General features: G+C 43.8%; 4 protein-coding genes across 8 annotated transcripts in view; 3 read left to right on the top strand and 1 right to left on the bottom strand.

Annotated features, from left to right (window-relative positions):
* Positions 1-10,030, top strand: part of palld (palladin, cytoskeletal associated protein) — a 55,468-nt gene extending 45,438 nt beyond the window's left edge. For all 5 annotated transcript variants that reach the window (XM_030373437.1, XM_030373439.1, XM_030373436.1 and 2 more), the window contains 8 exons: positions 3,599-3,820; positions 4,097-4,246; positions 4,770-4,858; positions 5,126-5,258; positions 6,458-6,665; positions 7,113-7,278; positions 8,059-8,192; positions 8,438-10,030. In XM_030373437.1, coding sequence (XP_030229297.1) covers positions 3,599-3,820; positions 4,097-4,246; positions 4,770-4,858; positions 5,126-5,258; positions 6,458-6,665; positions 7,113-7,278; positions 8,059-8,192; positions 8,438-8,598 — 1,263 coding nt within the window. In that variant the 3' untranslated portion in view covers positions 8,599-10,030. The remainder of the gene's footprint in view (positions 1-3,598; positions 3,821-4,096; positions 4,247-4,769; positions 4,859-5,125; positions 5,259-6,457; positions 6,666-7,112; positions 7,279-8,058; positions 8,193-8,437) is intronic.
* Positions 10,031-11,482: 1,452 nt separating this feature from the next.
* Positions 11,483-13,344, bottom strand: mpv17l2 (MPV17 mitochondrial inner membrane protein like 2). Its single transcript, XM_030373441.1, has 5 exons — positions 12,711-13,344; positions 12,456-12,617; positions 12,238-12,314; positions 12,010-12,138; positions 11,483-11,752 (listed from the first exon to the last, which is right to left on the bottom strand). Exons 1-5 carry the CDS (start codon positions 12,898-12,900, stop codon positions 11,645-11,647), a joined length of 666 nt encoding a protein of 221 aa, XP_030229301.1. The 5' UTR covers positions 12,901-13,344; the 3' UTR covers positions 11,483-11,644.
* A 150-nt stretch (positions 13,345-13,494) lies between these two features.
* Positions 13,495-16,190, top strand: lsm4 (LSM4 homolog, U6 small nuclear RNA and mRNA degradation associated). Its single transcript, XM_030373444.1, has 5 exons — positions 13,495-13,622; positions 13,948-13,989; positions 14,413-14,511; positions 14,818-15,004; positions 15,281-16,190. The coding sequence occupies exons 1-5, from the start codon at positions 13,620-13,622 to the stop codon at positions 15,388-15,390; spliced, it is 441 nt and encodes a 146-aa protein (XP_030229304.1). The 5' UTR covers positions 13,495-13,619; the 3' UTR covers positions 15,391-16,190.
* Positions 16,191-20,541: 4,351 nt separating this feature from the next.
* On the top strand, positions 20,542-22,250 carry LOC115556271 (transcription factor jun-D). The gene has a single exon (XM_030373440.1). The coding sequence runs from the start codon at positions 20,907-20,909 to the stop codon at positions 21,726-21,728; it is 822 nt and encodes a 273-aa protein (XP_030229300.1). The 5' UTR covers positions 20,542-20,906; the 3' UTR covers positions 21,729-22,250.
* Positions 22,251-22,413: the final 163 nt, after the last annotated feature.

The raw sequence follows: 22,413 nt of genomic DNA, 5'->3' as shown, positions 1-22,413 counted from the left end.
AATATGATGATTTTCAAAAATGATGTCAGCATTAATTAGATTGCAAAGTGACGGCACCTTTACCTATCATAATTGCGCTTTCATTTATTAGTTTGGGGCTTTTGAGAGTCACCGCGCCTTACTCTAAACTGGTTTTCTATTGGCTGAGTGGCTCTGCGGTAGCAGCAGTGATGGTTTGGTGATGGCTCTGTCACGTTAAAATTGTACCGGGGGCAAAAATTGTACCGGCCTACGTCATCGTTTGTTTACATCCTGACAACCTGACAACCTGCCCGGCAACAGACGACGCAATGCAGAAAACATGTTTCCAAACGACGAAATAACATATTACAGATAGCGGATCGCTATCTGTATTATGATAGATAGCGATAACACTTGTTTTTACTTTATATTTGTATTGTATTTAATTGTTTAATCGAAAAAATAAAAAAATTTGCCCGCAAAACGGGCGATCGCGTCAAATGACGCGTCAAATCACGTAGGAAGTTTCTTGAACATTCTAGACTATGAAACCTGCTTAAAACACTCAGTTTACTAGCTAAATTCGATTAAACAATTCAATACAATACAAATATAAAGTAAATGTGTTATCTAGCGATCCGTTATCTGTATTATGTTTCAAGAACCCTCCTACGTCATTTGACGCGATCGCCCGTTTCGCGGGCAAAACATTTGTCATTTGACGCGATCGCCCATTTCGCGGGCAAATTTTTTTATTGTTTCGATTAAACAATTAAATACAATACAAATATAAAGTAAAAACAAGTGTTATCGCTATCTATCATAATACAGATAGCGATCCGCTATCTGTATTATGTTATTTCGTCGTTTGGAAACATGTTTTCTGCATCGCGTCGTCTGTTGCCGGGCAGGTTGTCAGGATGTAAACAAACGATGACGTAGGCCGGTACAATTTTCGCCCCCGGTACAATTTTAACGTGACACCTCCTCTCCTCTCGTGATTCAGTCACCAAGTCCAAGACGGGCAAAGTATTCAAACAATATGGAGTTAGAATCATGCCAAAACCCCGCACACACGCAAAACGTGTTTTGCTCACGCATAACGATTCACACGCACACAAAACGTGTTTTACTCACGCACAATGATTCACACACACGCTCATTGTGGTTTGCAAATACAAAACATCATTCACAAACTAATGCATTTTGCTTCAGAAACAAATACAGTATGTTTTACACAAAGTACAAAAAAAAATCCTTCAAGTACGGAACACGAAAGCTGCGCGTGGATCGGAATGCATTTGCGCACGGATCGGAATGCATTTGCGCACGGATCGGAATGCATTTGCGCACGGATCAGCAAGGCGGAAAATTAGTGCCAAAAGTCACATGACAAATAAATGTCCTGTGATTCACACTACACAACAGCAGGTGGCGCTGTTGAGTCAGTTTAAGGTCGCCGGGACAATCTTTTTTTCTCCCCAAAATCTTAATTTGATGCCGGCCAACCGTGTGTGGATTCTATGGAAAGCCAAGAAGGCCACTAACTGGCCCTAGAATGGCGCGGTAATGCTACGGCCACACCAAACGCGTTGCTCGCGTTAGGGGCGTTGAAAATCGGCATTTTTGCATAGGGAACCATTGGTTTAGGCGCGGTACACGCGTTGAAGCGTTGAAGCGTTGCGTTGGGGGCGTTAGGCGCGGCAGTTGCACGTAATTACGCACGTAAACGCAGTAACGCGCCCATCGCACCAACGCCCGGAGTTCAGAAAATTGAACTTTCAACGCTCCAACGCGTGACGCTTAGCCGCGGTAGCCAATCAGCGTGGAGCTTGACCCGACGTCACTGGCAGAGAGTAGTGAGCTTGCACAGAAGCATACGGCCGACATCTTCCTTTTTTCTGGGTGGAAATAGTAACATAGTTACGCCATTAAATGCGTTTATGGAAACATTTCTAGCGAGAAATGTGCATTTTACTTTCATAATGTTCGCTCGGTGAATGTGAAGGATGTTTGGTTTGATAGTTATGACGAAGAGGGAACGCTCCGTTCACTTGCATGGACAGAGTCTCTGGTTGCTAAGCAACCTCAACGTCTTGGCGGACTGCTTCTCTGCTGATCAACACTACGAATGCTGGAAACACACCAGACACACCATGTGAAGTTATTTAACCCGATTATTGTTATTTATATCCGAGATTATTTAATCTAACCCGATCTAAACTCTATCACCCAAACACGGCGGCGTTTGGGTTTCCTACCTCGGACTCCAGCGCAGCCACTGCCGACATTTTTCTTTATTCTGGGTGGAAATAGTTACATAGTTACGCCATTAAATGCGTTTATGGAAGCATTTTTAGCGAGAAATGTGCATTTTACTTTCATAATGTTCGCTCAGTGAATGTGAAGGATGTTTGGTTTGATAGTTATGACGAAGAGGGAACGCTCCGTTCACTTGCATGGACATGGACTCATCTAGCTGCGTTGGCGCGTTGACGCGTTGGAAGCGTTGAACCACCACACACTGGTCAAGCGTCAGGCGCGTTACTCGCGTTGTCCAACGCGAGTAACGCGGTTGGTGTGGCCGCACAAGTGCTAAACCGCACGGAAACCGTACGGAAGCCGTACGGAATCCGTGCGGTTTGGCCGGAACAACGCCACCTGTTGTTGTGTAGTGTGAATCACAGGACATTTGTTAGTCACGTGACTTTTGGCACTAATTTTCCGCCTTGCTGATCCGTGCACAAATGCCTTCCGATCCGTGCGCAAATGCATTCCGATCCACGCGCAGCTTTCGTGTTCCGTACTCGTAGAATTGTTTTGCATACTTTAAGGATTTTTTTTTGTACTTTGTGTAAAACATACTGTATTTGTTTCTGAAGCAAAATGCATTAGTTTGTGATGTGAATGATGTTTTGTATTTGCAAACCACACTGAGCGTGTGTGTGAATCATTGTGTGTGAGTAAAACACGTTTTGTGTGCGTGTTAAACGTTATGCGTGTTTTGCGTGTGTGAGGGGTTTTGGCATGATTCTAACTCCATAAAACAACAAATACTTTGTATAACACAAGCGCTCTCTCAATCCCTTCTGCTTTGGTGGTCCCACATGTCCTGTTTTACGTTGAAATGCCTCAGGTTAGGGTTAGGGCAAAAATACTAACTACTATATCTTTTTTTATTTATTTGATTTGGATTTTCCCTTATAATACAATATAAACGTGATAAAGTGTACTTTTCAAAAAGAGAGAGTTTAGTCAATACATGCTACTGTATCTTTAACAAACTTGTCTGTCTTTGTCTTTCTATCTCTATCTCTCTCCACGTCACTCTCTCTCCCTCTCCCTCCATCGCTTTCTCTCTCTCTCTCTCTCTCTCTCTCTCTCTCTCTCTCTCTCTCTCTCTCTCTCTCTCTCTCTCTCTCTCTCTCTCTCTCTCTCTCTCTCTCTTTCTCTCCATGTCCCTCTCCATGTCTCTCTCCATTCCTCTCTCTCTCTCTCTCTCTCTCTCTCTCTCTCTCTCTCTCTCTCTCTCTCTCTCTCTCTCTCTCTCTCTCTCTCTCTCTCTCTCTCTCTCTCTCTCTCTCTCTCTCTCTCCCCCCCCCCCCCCCCCCCCCATGTGTCTCTCCCTCTCCCTCAGGAGTACAAGGTATCCAGCTTCGAGCAGCGTCTGATCAGTGAGATCGAGTTCCGTCTGGAGCGCTCGCCGGTGGAGGAGTCGGACGACGACGTGCAGCACGACGAAGATGCGGATGGCACAGGGGCCCCGCCCTCCTATGCTCACAAGCTGAAGCACCTCAAGGTGTTCGAGGGCATGCCCGTTACCTTCACCTGCAAGGTCCACGGAGACCCCAAACCTAAGGTAGTGGGTTCTGCTGGAATAATAGAGTTGTGAAATGTGGGATTATTTCGCACATTTTTGATTTCATCAATGTAATTTAGCAATCGTGTAAAATTTCGTTTCCACATGTGATTGGGCAGTATAGGATGTGGTGTTATTGTCTTTGATTCCTTTTGTGTCTTTTGTGTGTGTGTGTGTGTGTGTGTGTGTGTGTGTGTGTGTGTGTGTGTGTGTGTGTGTGTGTGTGTGTGTGTGTGTGTGTGTGTGTGTGTGTGTGGTTTTGTGTGTGTGGTGCAGATTTACTGGTTTAAAGACGGCAAGCAGATCTCCAAGAGGAGCGAACACTACCGGATCAGCCGCGAGGCGGACGGAACCTGTTCCCTGCACACCGCTGCCTCCCTGCTGGACGATGACGGCAACTACACCATCATGGCTGCCAACCCACAGGTACCACAGGCAAAACAACCAGAGATTTAAGAAAGATGTTCAATTTTAGAGTCTTTAAATTTTTTACTTTTGTAAAGATTTTTCAACAACTTTGAATTTCATATCTGCTTCAACAATTAACCGAATCAAACACAAGCATATTGCAAAAAAAGTGCACAAATACAAAGTGATTAGTAGTTCTCTCATGGCTAGGAATCATTTGTCTGTGCATTTATACAGGACCACATGAGACCTTTCAAAATTTTGTATAAAAGATCTAGGTTCATTACTGGGTCATTGGTCAGGTCAGGTATGCAAGGACTCATTAGAGAGAAAAGGATGCCAGCAGGAAGAGGAAAAGGCATTGATGCAGAGGCATTCCAAGAGGAAGTCAAACAGCTCACACGCCCGACTTCCTGTTCCCCTCTGGTCAAGTGTCGGAAAGTCATTAACTCTCTCTTTCTTTTCCTCTCTCTCTCTTTATAATCTCTCTCTTTTCTCATCTCTCTCCCTCTCTCTTTGCTAACGGGGGTCTCTCTACCAGGGGAAAATGAGCTGCACTGGCAGGATGATGGTTCAGGCAGTGAACCAGAGGGGGCGGAGCCAACGCTCCACTCCTGGACACAGCCGCAGGTGAGTTTCAATTACACACACACACACACACACACACACACACACACACACACACACACACACACACACACACACACACACACACACACACACACACACACACACACACACACACACACACAATCAATTTAGCTATTTAGGCACTTTGAGCAAAAACAGATCTCTCTCTCTCTCTCTCTCTCTCTCTCTCTCTCTCTCTCTCTCTCTCTCTCTCTCTCTCTCTCTCTCTCTCTCTCTCTCTCCCTCCCTCCCTCCCTCCCTCCCTAGGCCTAGGTCCAGGTCACGTGACAGCGGTGATGAGAACGAGAACATCCAGGAGCGCCACTTCCGCCCCCACTTCCTGCAGGCACCAGGTGACCTCATCGTCCAGGAGGGCCGTCTCTGTCGCATGGACTGCAAGGTAGAGACTGTCCTGATCCCTTCATCAATAAGTCGATAATCAGCCTTCAATAACCAATCACACTCCAACTCATTCAACAATCAAGCCAAAATGGAAACTAATCCACTCCTGGTACTTAAATGTCTGTGCTAACTGACAATGAATCCTCATTACCCACCATTCTGCCCTTATAACACGCAGAGAGTATTAATGATCTGAGATAGATAGAGGGTTTGTGGGCCGCTAAATAAGACTTAGAAGGAACCTGGAAGCTGTATTGCTTCTGGAACAATCCCTTTCAGTCCACACTCTCCCAGGCATTCCTGTTTCTTTACACAGAGACAAACAAGAAAGTACATCCATGAGTAATGCAATCTCCCAGCCAGTATCCTTGTTCAGGGATTAGGCTATATCACGCTGTGTTAGTTATGCAGTAATTCCTCTCTATTCAGTTATCCTCTCCTTTCGCTTTCCCCAGTCTTCTTAAAATAAAATGTAGATATAAATTACTGAAATAACTAGATCTCCATGGTTCACAGACTCTCTGGTGAGGCTTGTCCTTTAGACTTGTCAGGGTTTTCTGGCCAACATCAATCAGACTTTAATATCAACAATATTTTTAGTCAGAATTTATTTATAGACCGAGTTGTTGCTTAGTAGCCAGACTTTTCTTTTCACAAAAATGTCTCGAAGGCAAAAATTAGCATTGAGTGACCTTTGTGAACTTACTAAAGCACTGAGCTGGGCTGCAGTGAAGCATGCTGGGAAAAAAATGGGCATTTTTTTACAGGTTTTCCTCTCTCTTTTCCATGGACTGGAAAAGCGAAGGATTTTTATAAATAGGCTGGTGGTTGGATTGCTACTTACAACCACAACACAAACACTGGAGTTTTATTAACTCCTAACAAGTTTATTATGAGTCCCCTAACGAGCATATAACAGGTCCGCCAACAAACACATTATAGGTCTCATAATGTACACACGTTTTACAAGCCTAAACAGCCACCAAGTGCCAAGGCTGAGCTCCATGAATCTACTCCATGAATAGCAGCTATACATGTTGACTGTGTCACAATTGAGGGGGGGGGGGCTTACTTCATCCTTGATACCTATCATGTGCTTGTTCGGGACCTATTTAGGAACAATCCTCCCAGTTGAAACACAGCCGTTGTGTTGATAACATTCTTGGGCACTAAGCATACACACCTGTGTTCCTACAGGTGAGTGGCTTGCCCACACCCGACCTTCTCTGGCAGCTCAACGGGCAGACCATCCGCCCAGACTCCGCCCACAAGATGCTGGTCAGGGAGAACGGCGTCCACTCGCTGGTGGTCGAGCCTGTGTCAAGCCGCGACGCCGGCATCTACACCTGCATCGCCAGTAACCGGGCGGGACAGAACTCCTTCAACCTGGAGCTCATTGTCGCAGGTACAGGTTCTCTTGTTTATCTGGCTTTTCAGATGCTACATTGCCGGTCAATTCCATTGTTTTATTTGGAGAGTTCTTGAACACTGTTCACTCTCAAAGTGCGGTACATTCTATGACGCCCTATAAATTCTAACTCTCTTCAGGGCAAGGATAAACTCATCAAGGGAGAAATCTTGAGATATAATGGTACTATAAACAAGCAAAACAGTTGTTGATCAAGATTAAATCAATAGGAAATAGAACATTTGTATTTACGGCTAATGAGTTCCAAATTAATCCGTGACTTGGATCACTGTGGTTGTCTGGCACAGAAAGACAGTGACCAAAGTCTTAATTTGTAGGCTGTTGACAAGGCTGTTATCTTGACGTCACATGGTACATATAGATAAATATTTCATTATGTTGTCATGGAAACGCATTAACATGGAGGATTTGATGTTTCTGCAGCCAAAGAGATGCACAAGGCCCCATCCTTCGTGGAGAAGCTGCAGAACACCAGCGTTGCCGAGGGTTACCCCGTACGTCTGGAGTGTCGGGTCACCGCCGTGCCCTTCCCACAGATCTTCTGGAAGAGGGAGAACGAGTCCCTCACACATAACACAGAGAGAGTGAGGTAGGTTCACAACCCCACACACGTGACATAAAGGGAGGTAATGGGTTCAAATCGGATGAATAACACGAAAAGAGTGAGTTAGGTTCAAAAGCCACAAACAATGCAGCGTGGTACGAGTGAGTCATATGTTCAAACTAGAGCTGTCAAGCGATTAAAATATTTAATCGTGATTAATCGCATTAATGTCATAGTTAATTCACGATTAAATCGCAAATTATTTTTCTATGCTAAATATCCCTTGATTTTTTTGTCCCATAATTCTTCTCATTTTAATTCTCTTATCAACATGGTGAAGTGCATCGGCTTGCCTTGTGCAAATGATTTTTTATTGATAACAACATTGGCATATACTGATCAAAACAGGACGATACAAAAAAATAGCCTATAGTGCAATTAAACGACTGCTTTGAACAAATGTCATTTGAACATAGCAGTCAGGCTACTGCTTCTTTGTTTTGAGCCGAAGAATTTTTTTAACGCCGTTAAAATTGGTTTGCGTTAACGCCCTTAATAACGCGTTTAAATTACAGCTCTAGTTCAAACCCCACAGATAACAGAGTGAGTAGGTTCACGTCCCAACTCACAACATATACTGAGTGAAGTAGGTTCATAACCACGTGCACATCACAGACTGAGTGAGGTGGGTTCACAACAGAGTTAGGTAGGTGCAAGAATTACCCCACATTGGTTCATATCCACACTATATAGGGCCATAGGTTCGAACACAAAAAAGGAGACAATTTGCTATTGTTCAACTAAACTTATCTTTGTCCTTCCCAGCATGCACCAGGACAACTGTGGCTACCTGTGTATGATCATCCAGCCGGCCATGAAGGAGGACGCCGGCTGGTACACAGTCTCAGCCAAGAACGAGGCGGGCATCGTGTCCACCACCGCACGTCTGGACGTCAACAGTGAGTTCAGTAGTCATATATTTTATTTCTCCAATGCAAAAGATAACACTGGATCATTCTGAAAACTGATATTATTAGGCCATGGCACCAGCAACAACTCACAAGTAAATGTGCAACAAAAAAGCTTTCATCCCCAGGTTTATAGAAATTTTAATTATTAACATTCAGTAGTTGAGGAGCCCGATCCAAAACGGGTGTGGAGCAGAGAACAATCCGAGCGTTAAGCGTTCTGTTTGTGTCCTCAGCTCCATGGCAACAGCCCAACCAGCCCAAGCCCAGGAAGGTGCGTCCGTCGACTAGCCGCTACGCAGCACTGACGGAGCGGGGGCTGGACGTGAAGGCCGCCTTTTTCCCTGATGCCGGCCAACTGGCCCCCGGGGCGCTGGTGGAGAGCGACGACCTGTAGAGAGACCATCCCTAACCCTCACCCCTGACCCCTTCCCGCCTCCCAACACACCGTGACTGATACTTTAGCAGCCAATGGACGGACAATGGGACACGGTCACAGAACCTCCCCCCCCCCCCCCCCCCCTCACCTTACCCTGCAACATAGCCCATAATAACTCATATTCAAATGTGTTATAGTCTGGCACAGCGCCCCGGAAACACCACTGAAGAAGACCTCTTTCTGTCCGACTAAACGTTAACTTTTAAATAACGTTATTGAAACGTCGAGTGGACTGTACAGTAGACACCATTGAAATGTCACCTGCCTGGTGACACAACACAAGGTTTTGGAGTAATAACAAATCATTATTATGCATGTTTATGTGGTGCCATATTTTACATTGACTTTTACGTTACAAATGTCTCCCACAAACTGTAAGGGATTGGACAACTGCAGAGGAAAAGACAACTCTGGGTTCATCCAGAGGTAGAGGGATTGGACGATTCAAAGTGGAATAGGTTCAGTTGTTGGTTCACTTTGTTGCATAAAAACACACACAAAATGGTGTGGTTATGTTTGTCTCCGTGCTGCAGGCCGTCCAGGTGTACGTAGCGCGGTGATGACGTAGATACACAACTTCAACTTGCGAATGTTGTCAGGTTAAAGCACAATGTTTCAGATGCTTCACAAGGCCGGGCCTAAGTTTCTTCTTCTTGCATTGTTTTTGTATTTGATTAGCAATGAGGTTTTTAAGTAGGCCTATGTAAGCTTTCTGTTGATTGGTGAAAGGATACTCAAAGCAAAGACCAGAAGTAGAATGTGATAAAAGTAACGTATTGGAATCGACATCATGAGGTAAGAAGTTTGGCAAGGGAAAGTCGATGTTGGAATTGAAACGGGGATGATGGTGATGATTGTTTTGAAGGGTTAATGGTTGAACCTATAAGTGCGAATTTCAATGAATGTGAAAGGCTTTGCGACATATGTGCATCATAAACGCATTATAACCTTTTTTATTTGTATGTGGCCTACTTTATTTAGGTCTACTTTCACAAACCTTAATTTATCCTGTCTTCTGAAATGTTCAATTATAAAACAATGTTGCATTGTGAAATGAAATGAAATGAAATATATATATATATATATATATATATATATATATATATATATATATATATATATATATATATAAACAATTATAACCGTGCAAACACTTTTAAGCTTAATGCAAGAAGTTATTTTTTGACACTGGTTTGCTTCAAAATTTCACAAATATTTCGATACTTCAAACGCAAGAGCAGAGTTTTAGTTAAAATGTCATACATCTAAGATCTGGGACACACCGATGTAGGTTTACGAATTACTATACCGATCTGTGCCTGTATTTGGATTGTTCTTTTGCCATCTATTGTAGTTTATGGAAAAATCCATTAAAAAACAATAAACGTGAGACTGCCTGTGATCATTCATGACCAAATCCGAGCCTGTAAAGACGCCTAGTGCTGTGACGCCATAGGGCGCTCCGTTGGGAGTATTGGGGATGAAAATTGGTCGTTCTGCTTGTGCACAAGTTTTTCCCATCACAGCAAATCGAGCTGAGTTAATTATGTTGATCGAAGTACAATACGTTGGGTATAATAGAGTTCTTTAACAGGCCAAGACATGTTTGTCCGTCCCATTCACGGAAAATCCAGCTTTGTTTGTTCTGTTGATCAAAGCTGAAAACTTCTGGTTAAATAAAGGTCTATACAGGCCAGGACACGCAGTATAGATTGCTGTCGTACGCTGGCTGGACAGTGATGCCGAATTATTAAAAGCGGTGTGCTTCAAACAAAGGTCTCCGCTGCCTCCTAGTGCAAAAGATGGGAACACGACTGCTCTTCATCTGTTCCAATCACTCAATTGGTGACCTTTTGATAATGGCTTAACTATTAGCCTCTGGTTCAACTGGTGTCCATTTCAAACGTCTGGTCAGCATTTTTCCCGACTGATCTTATTTTATACTAATTTCAATGCAATGTCAATGCAAATGCATATTAGTCAGTATTCATTAATGACATGAATAGGCATTTTGTGCCTAACATTAAATATCCCTTAACTGGTAGTTCAAATGTAGCCAAACTGCAAAAGACAAAAACATTTGGGCATCAAACAAGGTTCAGAAATAATTATTTTATACATATATCAATATATATATAACAGTATGACAGCATATTTGGAATTTAAATATTGCGTACAATTTCTTCACAATAAATATTTTAAATAAAAATTCTTTAATACTTTCTGTAGATTAGGTATACATTTTCTACAGCTTCTAACCATTGCATGGCCAAAAGTCAGGCACGGTTTCAAATATTAAGCCGGGTTTGACAAAACAATTGACTCGTCTGAAATAGTAATAATTAATTGCATCTAATTCTGCATGGACGGATGTTGAATGAATGATTAATGCATTAATTTGTTTAAAAAAAAAAGTAGCTTTAACTGGGAATTCAGTTACCTTGGCAGTGGAGAGTGCTTTACTGAATAAAGTCTAGCTAGCAGTTGGTAAGTGTTAGGTTGTCATCTGATCGACCGAGTACAACCCCAGTTTCTGACCTGAGACCTGATATCTTTAAGTTGCTGGGGGCTAAGTCACTACGTGAGGTTCCTTTAACACCAGATGTCATTCATTCATTCATTGAGTGTAAAATTAGACATTCTTGCTGGTGATTGAATCAACCACCACTGGGCTTGATGTCTTAAACTTCAGCAAAAACATAATTAAAACATATTGACTTAATGACAATAACTGACCCACAGATCCTCTCCCCTCTTAGTGGTTCAATAATCTTTATGTCCGACACTTTGTCCGGCAGAATAACCTATCCAGTAAATAGGTCAATAACTAGCTCAGTTCTTGTCTATTCTTCCTCATTGACAATCTCATAGCTGCCCTTCTGCAGGTCGATTACTGCTTTGTTACCTCACTTCCTGTCTGGGAAACAAAGACAGGAAGTGTATTGTACGGGTGAACAGAAACCAAAAGAGTGTTCATCTTCATGAGGAGTATTGGATTATTGCTCTAAACTTCCTGCTCCTGTGGCTTGGTTGAGTCAACAGTTTGAGGGTCCTCCTGGTGTATGTCCGGGGTACTACAGTCTGAAACCGACACAGCCTGCGGCCTGTCGTCCTGGCAACATCAACAACAAACCCAAACTATTAGTTTAGGTACTCATGCTACATAAAGTACAGACTGTTAACCATTGTTAACCGATGTGCCTAAAGTACAGTAGCCTAATGCTCCGGATTGTTTTACAGAAATTATTTAATATACATTTCTAGCAAATAAATAAACTATCAATAGCATGAAGGCCCATTCATCAAATATGGTGAAAAATAAAAGTTTGCTTGCTCCAGGTGAAATGATGAGGAATGATCTGCACTCACCCTGTGCTTCAGGTAGGACAGGTAGGTGTCCCAACCTAAGGTGATGGTGTTGACGTAGATGACGCGGTATTTGGGTGACAGGAAGTAGAAGTTAACCATCTGCGCGGCAGGCCACACACACCAGTCGGCCTACGGCAAAGATACATTCAGGTCAGTTAACACCAAAGTAGTCTGGGTGGATGTAGCCTCTGCCCTAATGCCGTCCCACAATGTTTTGGAGCTTCTTACCAGCATAAACTCCCAGAACTTGTCCTTGAACTCTTCCAATCCCTTGGATAAGGTTTTACCTTCCATAACACCCATACCTGCCATGAATAAAGAAAGATTATGAACGTGACAACGATTTTAGGGACTGTGCTGGGATCTGTGCACTAGTTCCTGTGTTTTATCCCATCATAAAATACCGCCGTTTGCTGTGGAAATGAATGACTCCTCAGTACTCTCACCGAGAAAGTACCACAGTCCAAGGGTCGGAGATGCCACCATTTGATCCACCAGAACCTTCTTGCCGACTGTTTTCAACGCATGGCCGACGTAGAACTTATCCAGCCAGCCGTACCAGTAGTGCAGCACTGGTCCCATGGAAAATCCCACTGCAAACATGCGTCCTGTAGGGCAGTACAGATTTGAAGAGACCATTATTCAGGTGTAAGGGCTGATAAAACCCCCCGAATATAATTGCGCAGTCACTGATGCCTCACCTGTCCGTGTCCAGTCCCGAACTCTCTCCGGATCCTTTCGCTTCTCACGGGTTTGCTGAAGAAAGTCGCCGAGCGCCAACATGCCTCCTCCGCTCAACGTGTTTGTGACTATCAAGTATCTCCCTTGAAAAAAGGGTTTGGAATAAAACGAGATTCGCACCAAAAAGTCCTTTCCTGCCCTTGGAAGCATAGTTGCTATTTTTGTGCTTGGGTACAAGCCACAAGAACCGGCTCATTGAGGACTATTATAACAGGAGACAGTGAGTCGAAGATGATTACATGCGGTTCATGGAGTGTTGCTGATGAAATCCGGGTCCAAAGTCTCTTCCTTTCGATTGTGTTTCATAGGCAGAAACTGGTGACTATCACCACCACATGCAACTATTTCGATTCAATTAAGAGTAATCGGCAGTTGTCTTAGGGGTCATGGGAGCCGAGTCGATGTTCAAATATATTCCTGAGGGCTTAACATGAATAACTCCCAACGAGACAGACTTTAGATACCTCGTTTCGTATATTTTGCAAAGTTAAATGTGACATGAGCATTGAGAGCACAACTGACACAAGAAACTGAAAACACACGCAACAAACCAACAAAAGCCGGGCGGCCGGGTTTGATAATAGACAGATCGGCGGAAACGTGCATCTCGATCCCCCCCTATTGGCATGGGGTAGAGGTGTGTGCCTGCAATAGCAATGTAGATTGTAGGGGGCGGAGGGTAGTCGCTGTGTATATTGTTACCTGTAGGGGGCGATATGGGGGTACTATCTCTGGTATGTATATTGTTACCTGCAGGGGGCGGTAGAGTCCTATGTATGTTTGATCAAGTAAGGTGAAGAAGAAATCCCCCGCGTCCTGTCCAGTGTAGTTGTTTAGAGCAGCGTGAAAATCACATAAATATTATAAAAATGGTGAGTATTTCGCTGGCGGTTGTAAAAAGATATATGTGCAGGATGTTCATATTAACTATTTTGTTGTGAACTATTTGGGTGATTAGGTTAACATAGTCCTAATGTCCACGATGTATTGTCAACGTTAGCTATATTTTGCTAACAACCAGAAAATGGCCCTCGCTGATATTAAATAAATCTCACGAAGCAGCTAACAATTTGAAAATGAATGACCTAAATAAAAATAGTGAGCAGAAACGTTACAGCCAAGCTGTGTTGGCAGATCTGCGTAATGTGAAGCAGTATGCTGTTTCGATAACATCCCTGCTCTCTGATTACCTTCCAGTTGCCTCTTTCGTTGCTGAAGACGGCCCAGAACCACCCGATGGTAAGGATTGATTAATAAAACCACTTCAGCGAATATTTCTCCATCAGCATAACGCATGGTTGTTAGAAACCAAGTCCTCTTGAGTTTCACAATAATAAATACAACTGTTTACTCCAAGCCGTAGTATGTGATTATAAGACAATATTGTGGAAATGCAAATGAAAAGCATGCAACTTTCCAATCAGAACCGCAGCTCCTATATTCGTCAAAGGTAAGGGCAGGCCTGTGGAGATGTACTTTTAACGAATGGAAGACCCACCATACTACAAGTGCCCTAACACAGAAAATGTTTATTTGAATAAATCCATCTAGAGTGTAAGGTCTCAAGAGTGGTGGAATTATGTGTTATTTCTCATTTGTACTTGTATGTTGTTAATATGTGTCTAGAGTAATATCGTGAGTGAACGCTTTGTTTCTGGGCAGCTGGTGGAGTTGAAGAACGGAGAGACATACAACGGTCACCTGGTGAGCTGTGACAACTGGATGAACATCAACCTGAGAGAAGTGATCTGCACCTCCAGGGTAATATTCTCCTTATGGCAGTGTGTGTGTGGACATGGAGCTTGAAAGAAGTTCAGAGTTTTGGATCTACTTTCAGATGTTTAGCTGATTGTGTGTGCGGGAAGGGAAGTCGACTCTTGACCACTCAAAGACTGTTCATAACAAAAACTAATAATGACATGGGGGGAGTGAGGGGGGTATAGTGAGATGGCTAGGGTTTCTGATGATACTTTTTCCTTCTCCCAATGTCCACAGCCTTCCATAAGGCGACAGGGTGTCCTGAGTTGTGCATTAAGTTAAGTATGATTTGCTAACCCTGTTTTGCAGGACGGAGATAAGTTCTGGAGGATGCCTGAGTGCTACATACGCGGCAGCACCATCAAGTACCTGCGCATTCCTGACGAGATCATCGACATGGTCAAGGAGGAGGTGGTGTCCAAGGGCCGCGGCCGCGGAGGAATGCAGCAGAACAAAGGCCAGCCAGGCAAAGGTCGTGGGGGTGGAGCCGGCAGAGGTACATTGGTGGTTGTCTGTGGGATCGAAGCTTCCGTTTTTCCGTCCCCTGGCCTGATACTTGTATTAGTAATTAACTAGAAGCCGTGGAGAATGTACTTGTTGATGTGTGTAGGAAACTGGAGATATGAGATCACAATGTGAAAGGGACTGTAGGTAGTGGTCCTTCCATGTGGGGTTCGCCCAGAGAGTGAACGTTTTTGAAATGGCAAGACAATGGGCCGTTTAAACTCTCCTGGAAGCTCACTTTGTGCATCTTTTCTCTCTTTATGGCCAGGTCTGTTTGGCGGCCGTGGCAGAGGGATGCCTGGTGGCGCTGGCCGGGGTCAGATGCAGCCAGACAAGAAGCCTGGCAGGCCCCAGGGGGGCATGAAAAACCAGCACTAGAGTGCCCTGCTCTCCCAACAGGTCTGTCAGACACCCATCACCATCACCACCACCACCAACGGCTGGGAGGCTACAAACCGAGGCCCCGGTAAAGGCACTTCTCTGAACCGGATCACTCTTCCACCATTAGCGGTTAGCCCTTAGCTGGAAGAGGTTAGCGGCTAACTCCCGCTGGCATGGAAGATTTGCGAATAAACTAAAGCACAGTCATTGTTTCCTTGAGAGATTTTGGGAACACTTGCTAGACAGCCTTGTTCCACCGTAGGAACCCATGAAGATGCCTAGTACATCAGTTTTAATACTTGGCTCATGGAAAAGTCAACAGCTGTTTGGATTTAATTGTGTTGTTGGTGTTTGCCAAGTACATTTTACGTTATGTGATCTCTGTATGACTTTCTGTTCATGTTTAGTCCAGGTGCTACTGCTGTCATTCGATTTATGTTTGCTTTTTTCAAACCTGGGTATCCTCCGCAAGAATCTCCGCCTGAACTTCCAGTGGTTTCTTTGAATTTATAATTATTTTTAAAATGGCGTCCAGTGTTTCCTCTCATGTTATTTTTAAACTAGCGTGGTTCATTTAGTTTAAGGGAGATGGAGCGCAATCGGTAAATTGTATGGATATCTGGAGACTTTAGTTACCGTTGTGGTACGGCAGGAATGAATAATCTACTCATTTGTCATCGTTTGTCTGACATGTGCATGTCCAACGTTTGCTGTTGGAGGGTTTCTTTTTATTTTTGTAAGAAAAGACAATGTAATTTATTTACACAAGAAAATAAAGTGTCTTTTGTTAAAGCGTTTCTGATCTAAAATGTAAACATTGAAACTGAAGTCATCACTTTAAAGCCTTTACTCTAATGAAACACAGACACTCCTTATTATGTTCACAGTAGGGCTGTCATGATTGGTAAGTTACCTTAGCTAATCGGAACTCTGCAAGTTTGTCCACCTGATAATTAAACCTTATAGATGACATGTAGTACTTTTGGCAAGAGCATTTCAAGCCTGTTTATGCTAAACTGCCTATTCTAAATCTTTAGTCAATGGCCCATCTGAAACACATTAAGGATGAGCTAAAGGGTTGAATGCACTCCACAAAACTTGGCAATGATTTCTCTTATTAATGATCTCAATTTAAATCAACCCTTTACCTCAAACAAACCCAAATCCATCCAAGCCATCTATCAGTTTGTGATGATGTGATCTAAGCTGTACAATGCACTGTACGACCCATAGTCTGAAGTGGATCTCATTCCTCACAAACGGCTAGATTATGAAATGGGAAGTAATGAAAATTCAACCTCACACTAGGTAGTAAAAGATTTTCTTTAGCAAAACCTTTAGGTCCAGGATGTAAATAACATATAAGCCTTTGTCTTTAGTTGTAAATCCAGTTTTTCATAAGTCACACTCACCAGTGCCACCAGGTCACACTCACCAGCCACCAGGTGGCGCCAATGTCAACTGTCATTTCTGACAGAATTTGCGCTGTAGGCCCACAATAGAATGGAGAATTATCTCTATCTAGCTTCACACTGCATTGGGGTTTCCATCTACCATTATTTATTTATATGTTTGATCAACTAAATCTTGAGCTGGTTACACGGGAGCTTTAACTTGGTGTTCATTTCAAATTAAATTAGTCTTTCGACTAACTAGTAAAGTAACATGTCTGAAAATGCTGTTCATGCACCCAGCTTGTTAGGAGTAGCAGTGCGTGGAGAAGAAGAAATGTTGACTTGTGTTACCGCCACCCAAAATGTATTAGGCAGATATGTTATAAACAGGTGCATGTATCCTAAAAAGTTAAAGATAGATTTAGAACAATATTTTCTTTCTGAAAGGTATGTAAAATGTTTGCAAATTTCCATCAGAAGCGGTTCAATGGTATGAGATGAGTGTGGTTTGCTTTGAGAAATCACAACTGTGCTTGGAAATCACAACTTGATGTTCATTAGTCATTATTGAGTGTATACAGGACTGTGTCTTCAGGGTATTTCTATGATATTGCTGTAGTCCTGTAGAAGGCTTCCGGCAATTCAGATCTTTCCGGCATAACGCCAAGTGTCACACTCACTTGTGATTTCACAAAGGAAATTAAATAGGTGCCATTTTTAGGAACTGTTTTTCCTCCAAGTACAAAGCATTCCGTTGCATATCACTTCACTTTGACTGGTTATTGGTGATGGACACCGTGATGACATAATGGAAGTTACCTTCAATCAGGAAATTACCCTCTTGATGATAATGCGTGGTGCAGTACTTTGAAAGAGTACTACCATACACTCAAAGTTAGGTCACAAATGGGGTTTTAAAGAATGACAAATTTAACTTTGATTTTGATCTAATTAAAAGTGACTTTTTCCTCTAAATTAATCTTAATTTTAAAGAATACTTCCAATGTAATCCTGATATATCCATACACAAGATACTTAACATGGGTACATTTAACCACGCTTAAATCTCCTCTTTATTTGACATGTGTATCAAAGAAACCCTTTTTTTATTGAATTAGCTCTTTAACAAAAAAATATATAAAGTTCTGACAGCATACACCTGGGGCTTGACCAGGTAGAGGTGACTGCAGTCCTGTATAAATGTTTTGTTCAAATGTTTTGACTTCTGACAGGAGCCAAATTGGGTTGCACATTATGGATGCGCTGATGGATGCGTTTGGATAAATTATGAATACAGCTGAGATTGTTTAACAGAGCATTATCTTATAAATCTAGATTAAAATTGAATGATTCATCGCCTGTTTCAGGTACTGGTTGGGTGCCCACCGATACGATCACAATGTGTGAAATCATGAACCCATAAAAAACACATTTATTCATCTTCCGTCATGGTTTATAAAAGCCTGGTGATTGATTTAAATGGCTGTGCGTAACAAAGGGTCTCCGATCACAGAGTATCTCTGAGATGGGATCATCTCCTCTCTTCACTTTTCATTTCTGCCCACCGTCTTCCTCGCCACCTACACATCACTCACCCACACACCAGCACACATATCCACAGCCAGCCAATTACCACCGCCCTCCATCTCTTCCATCCTCACCTGCGTCACTCTGCATCTGTTGCCATGGTGATCATTAAGGTCCATGAGGCTTTGATGCTGATGCAGGCTGCCCGCCCGCGTCATCACTTCCCCCGGGATACGGGACTATTTTTACCGCTGGGCACTGAAACACAAAGCAGGCTGCTCCTGAGTATTTATGGGTTCTGCAGCGGGCGCTTCCTGCCAGAAAGAGAGCTTTTCCTGTGCGCACTTGTGCAAGCCAACGTGCCACTCGCCAACCGAAGTGACTCATCCGGGACACGCAGGAGAGCCTTGGCTCAGGGATTTTCATACGTTGCTTCACATACGGTGCAATTACACAGATTTGTTTAGTGGTGCCATGTTGTGCCCTAAGGAGACATTCTTTCACAGCCCTGCTTAGAATATAGCTAGGCCAATCAGAACCCTGCTACACAGAACCTCAGCCAATCAGAGTGGAGGTTAGGGTGCAGCTCAGAAAATATGATCCCAGGCAAGAATGTTTTCAGATTTATTTCCTGTCAGCTCACAAATCATTGAGGAAATGGAAGGCGCCGTTAGTAATCTATACAAGTACCAGGTCTCCTTTTATGATAATTAAATGTAATTGTTTGACACTATGTTATTGGTGTAGTGTGAGATGACTCTGTGTGTGTGTGTGTGTGTGTGTGTGTGTGTGTGTGTGTGTGTGTGTGTGTGTGTGTGTGTGTGTGTGTGTGTGTGTGTGTGTGTGTGTGTGTGCGCGTGTTTGTGTGTTGTGTGGAATAGATTCTCCAGTAAAATCAAGAACAAACAAATTAAACATACAAGTAACGAACAATCAACGGTGAAGAGATTGGGGCAGTTTGGACTGTACACTCTGCCTTAAATATTGCAGTAGTTTAAGAAGCCTATATACAGTATCATTCAAGATCACAAACAGAACAGGAAACTCAAGATGGGTAACAGAATGGAAAACCATCATTCTTCAAATTAACATGTGTCTCACACACACACACACACGCACACAAACACACACACACAAACAAACCCCAGAATTAGCCATACACTGATACCATTTTTTTCAGGTTTATATAATCCTAATTTGCATCCTTGCGCTCCATGCCGACCCAGTTCTGTCAGAGCACATAAGGGAACGCGATGCTGGTTTACATGTGGAGTTATTCCACTGGCCCTGCGGTGGCATCCACCACAGCTGTACGCGGCCGTTAGAAGAGCAACACAGTTCTCTAAGACCAGAGCCCCTGTGAGGGCTGAGGCCTACATGAGATAGGTTACCAGACATCAGACAGCTGGGCGGTTATAAGATGGATGGATGGGTGGAGGATTGGGATGCTACTGTGTCTTTAAGAGAGAGAGAGAGAGAGTGAAAGGTAGAGAGAGAGGGAGAGAGGGAGAGGGAGAGGGGAACACGTATACAGCATGAACTGACTCGCCCAGCCCTGCTCGCTCACGTATCTAGTTTAGAGCAGAACACACTTCCGCTCGGGAGACCTGTCACGCTTTTTATGGTGTCACAGATAAGGTGCCTCGCACGCGCACACACACACACACACACACACACACACACACACACACACACACACACACACACACACACACACACACACACACAACACAAGGCCCACCTGTGACAGTGGGACACCCATGGAGGTGTGAGATTGTAATGGACACCTCCTCGTTGAATGTGGCTCCTGCTGTTACCATGGTCTGAGAACAACTGCGATGTTCCACTGGTACTTGCACATAAATGTCAGAACACATCCTATCCCATATTGTTATATGTTACATGGAACAGGAACTGTGCCAATATAAATGTACTTCACACTATTATGCGTACGTACTTTGTGCTTAGCAGCTCTGAGTGTATGAGTAATCTTGTTAAAATTGTTAATATTTCTATGCTCTTTGTCATCTTCTTTACCTTTTCGAGCTAAATGTATCGTGGGATTTAACAGATACGTTAGTTTCAGATCACTATCTTTGGATCAAAGCTGCTTGCTTCAGAACGAGACAAACCCTTGTTATTTTTTAGGTCAGAGAACAAGGCAGGAATCAAGCCGTCCTCCTTATTACTCGCAATGACATCAAACCATAATGCACCGCTCTGTTTTGCAGTTTACCCTCCCTCTCCATGGCGACAGCCCTCCGCTCTGCGCACGTCCCGTCATTTAAATAAAATGGGCAAAACGCTGTTTCTGCCCAATCTGCGATCCAGAGTGACGTCACGGAACAGGCGAGGACACAAAACTAGTTGGCATCGCGCGCGGCAGGGCATACGAACCAAGACAGAGACGTGAACGGTGGTGGATATAAAACATAAAAAACCAAATCGCCGAGGGCTGACATTTTAGGAGAGAAGAACCGAGAACACTAACCACTTTCGGTTTCTTTTTTAGGTAATGGTCGCCACCAAATTTTGAGAGTGTGCTGCGCATAAACAAATCGGGATTTTCCATTGGGATTCTCCGTGTTTAACATGATGAAGAAGGATATTAACTTGAGCCTGGCGGATGACGCCAACCTCAAGCCACATCTGCGCGAGGCGGAGAGTATCTTGAATTCCCCGGACCTGGGGCTTCTCAAACTAGCCTCCCCGGAGCTGGAGAGGCTCATCATCCAGTCCAACGGGATGGTCACGACCTCGCCGACCACCCAGTTCCTTTACCCGAAGACGGTCACCGACGAGCAGGAGTTCGCCGAGGGATTCGTCAAGGCACTGGAAGACTTGCATAAGCAGAACCAGCTAAATGGGGGGGCGTGCGTCCAGAACAACATGGATATGGGCACCAATATTGCCCCGGTGAATGTCCAGCCGGACCTACCGGTTTACACGAACTTGAACAGTTACGGCAGCGGGCCATTGGGGACCACCGTCAACTACACCACGGACACCGTCACCTTTCCACCACCTCCGTCGCATCATCACATGGGGGGGACCCCGCCACATCCGCCGCTGTCAAGGGTCCAGGCACAGAAGGACGAGCCCCAAACGGTTCCCGACGTCCAGAACTTCGGCGACAGTCCCCCCCTTTCGCCCATCAACATGGACTCCCAGGAGCGTATCAAAGCCGAGCGGAAGAGGCTGCGCAACCGGATTGCCGCTTCCAAGTGTCGGAAGCGCAAACTCGAGCGAATCTCTCGGCTAGAGGACAAAGTGAAGTCTCTGAAAAGTCACAACTGCGACCTCGCGTCCACGGCCAGTGTGCTGCGGGAGCAGGTGTCCCAGCTCAAACAGAAGGTGCTCTGCCATGTCACCAGCGGTTGCCAGCTGCTGCCGCATCAGGTGCAGGTCCACTAGCCGCCTGCGGGTCCATCTTGCGGCGCGACCAGCATATAAGCTTTTCTTCTAGACTTTTCAGCTTGAATGACATATAGGTCTACATATAGGGCCGAAGTGTTTTTGTACATTTGCCAGGACTGAGGTCTACGACTACACAGACCACCCAAACCTGGACAAAATCGCAAATGACATGTGTTTAATGTCCCCGTTTGTTTAATTTATGTGTATTTATATGTGCCCATTTATGGCATGAGGTATTCACATATTTGCCATGTTTTTTCTGTAGTCCTGTGTGATGCAAAATGTGTATGTTGTTGACAAACCTTAATGTTGTCATTGGGCGCAGGGTATCAGTGTTAGTTTTTTTGCACTTATAGGCTGTCTGTTACAAAAAAGTGTTTAGTTGTTTTGAATGTGAAACATTGTCATTTTTCTATGAACTTTTCTTTCAATTATATTAATACATCGCGTTTTGTTCTAATAATAAAGTTGCTTGGTAAAAACAACAACTAGGTCCCTTGCCAGACACATTTTTACTTAGTAAAGTGTTTTCTTTTTAAAGTATAAGCTTTACGTTGTGTTTACGGACTCAGCATTGTGGTTGTTGGATAACAGGCTAAAATGCCAGTAGGCCTACTTTTGGCTACACATTTGAAGTCATACCTACGTACCTAAAGATTTCCGTCGATGATCAAAGCTGGAT

This window comes from Gadus morhua, chromosome 12, assembly GCF_902167405.1.
Source record: "Gadus morhua chromosome 12, gadMor3.0, whole genome shotgun sequence".
Classification (NCBI taxonomy): domain Eukaryota; kingdom Metazoa; phylum Chordata; class Actinopteri; order Gadiformes; family Gadidae; genus Gadus; species Gadus morhua.
Note: the sequence above shows the minus strand (reverse complement) of the source record. Positions and strands in the feature narration are given on the sequence as shown.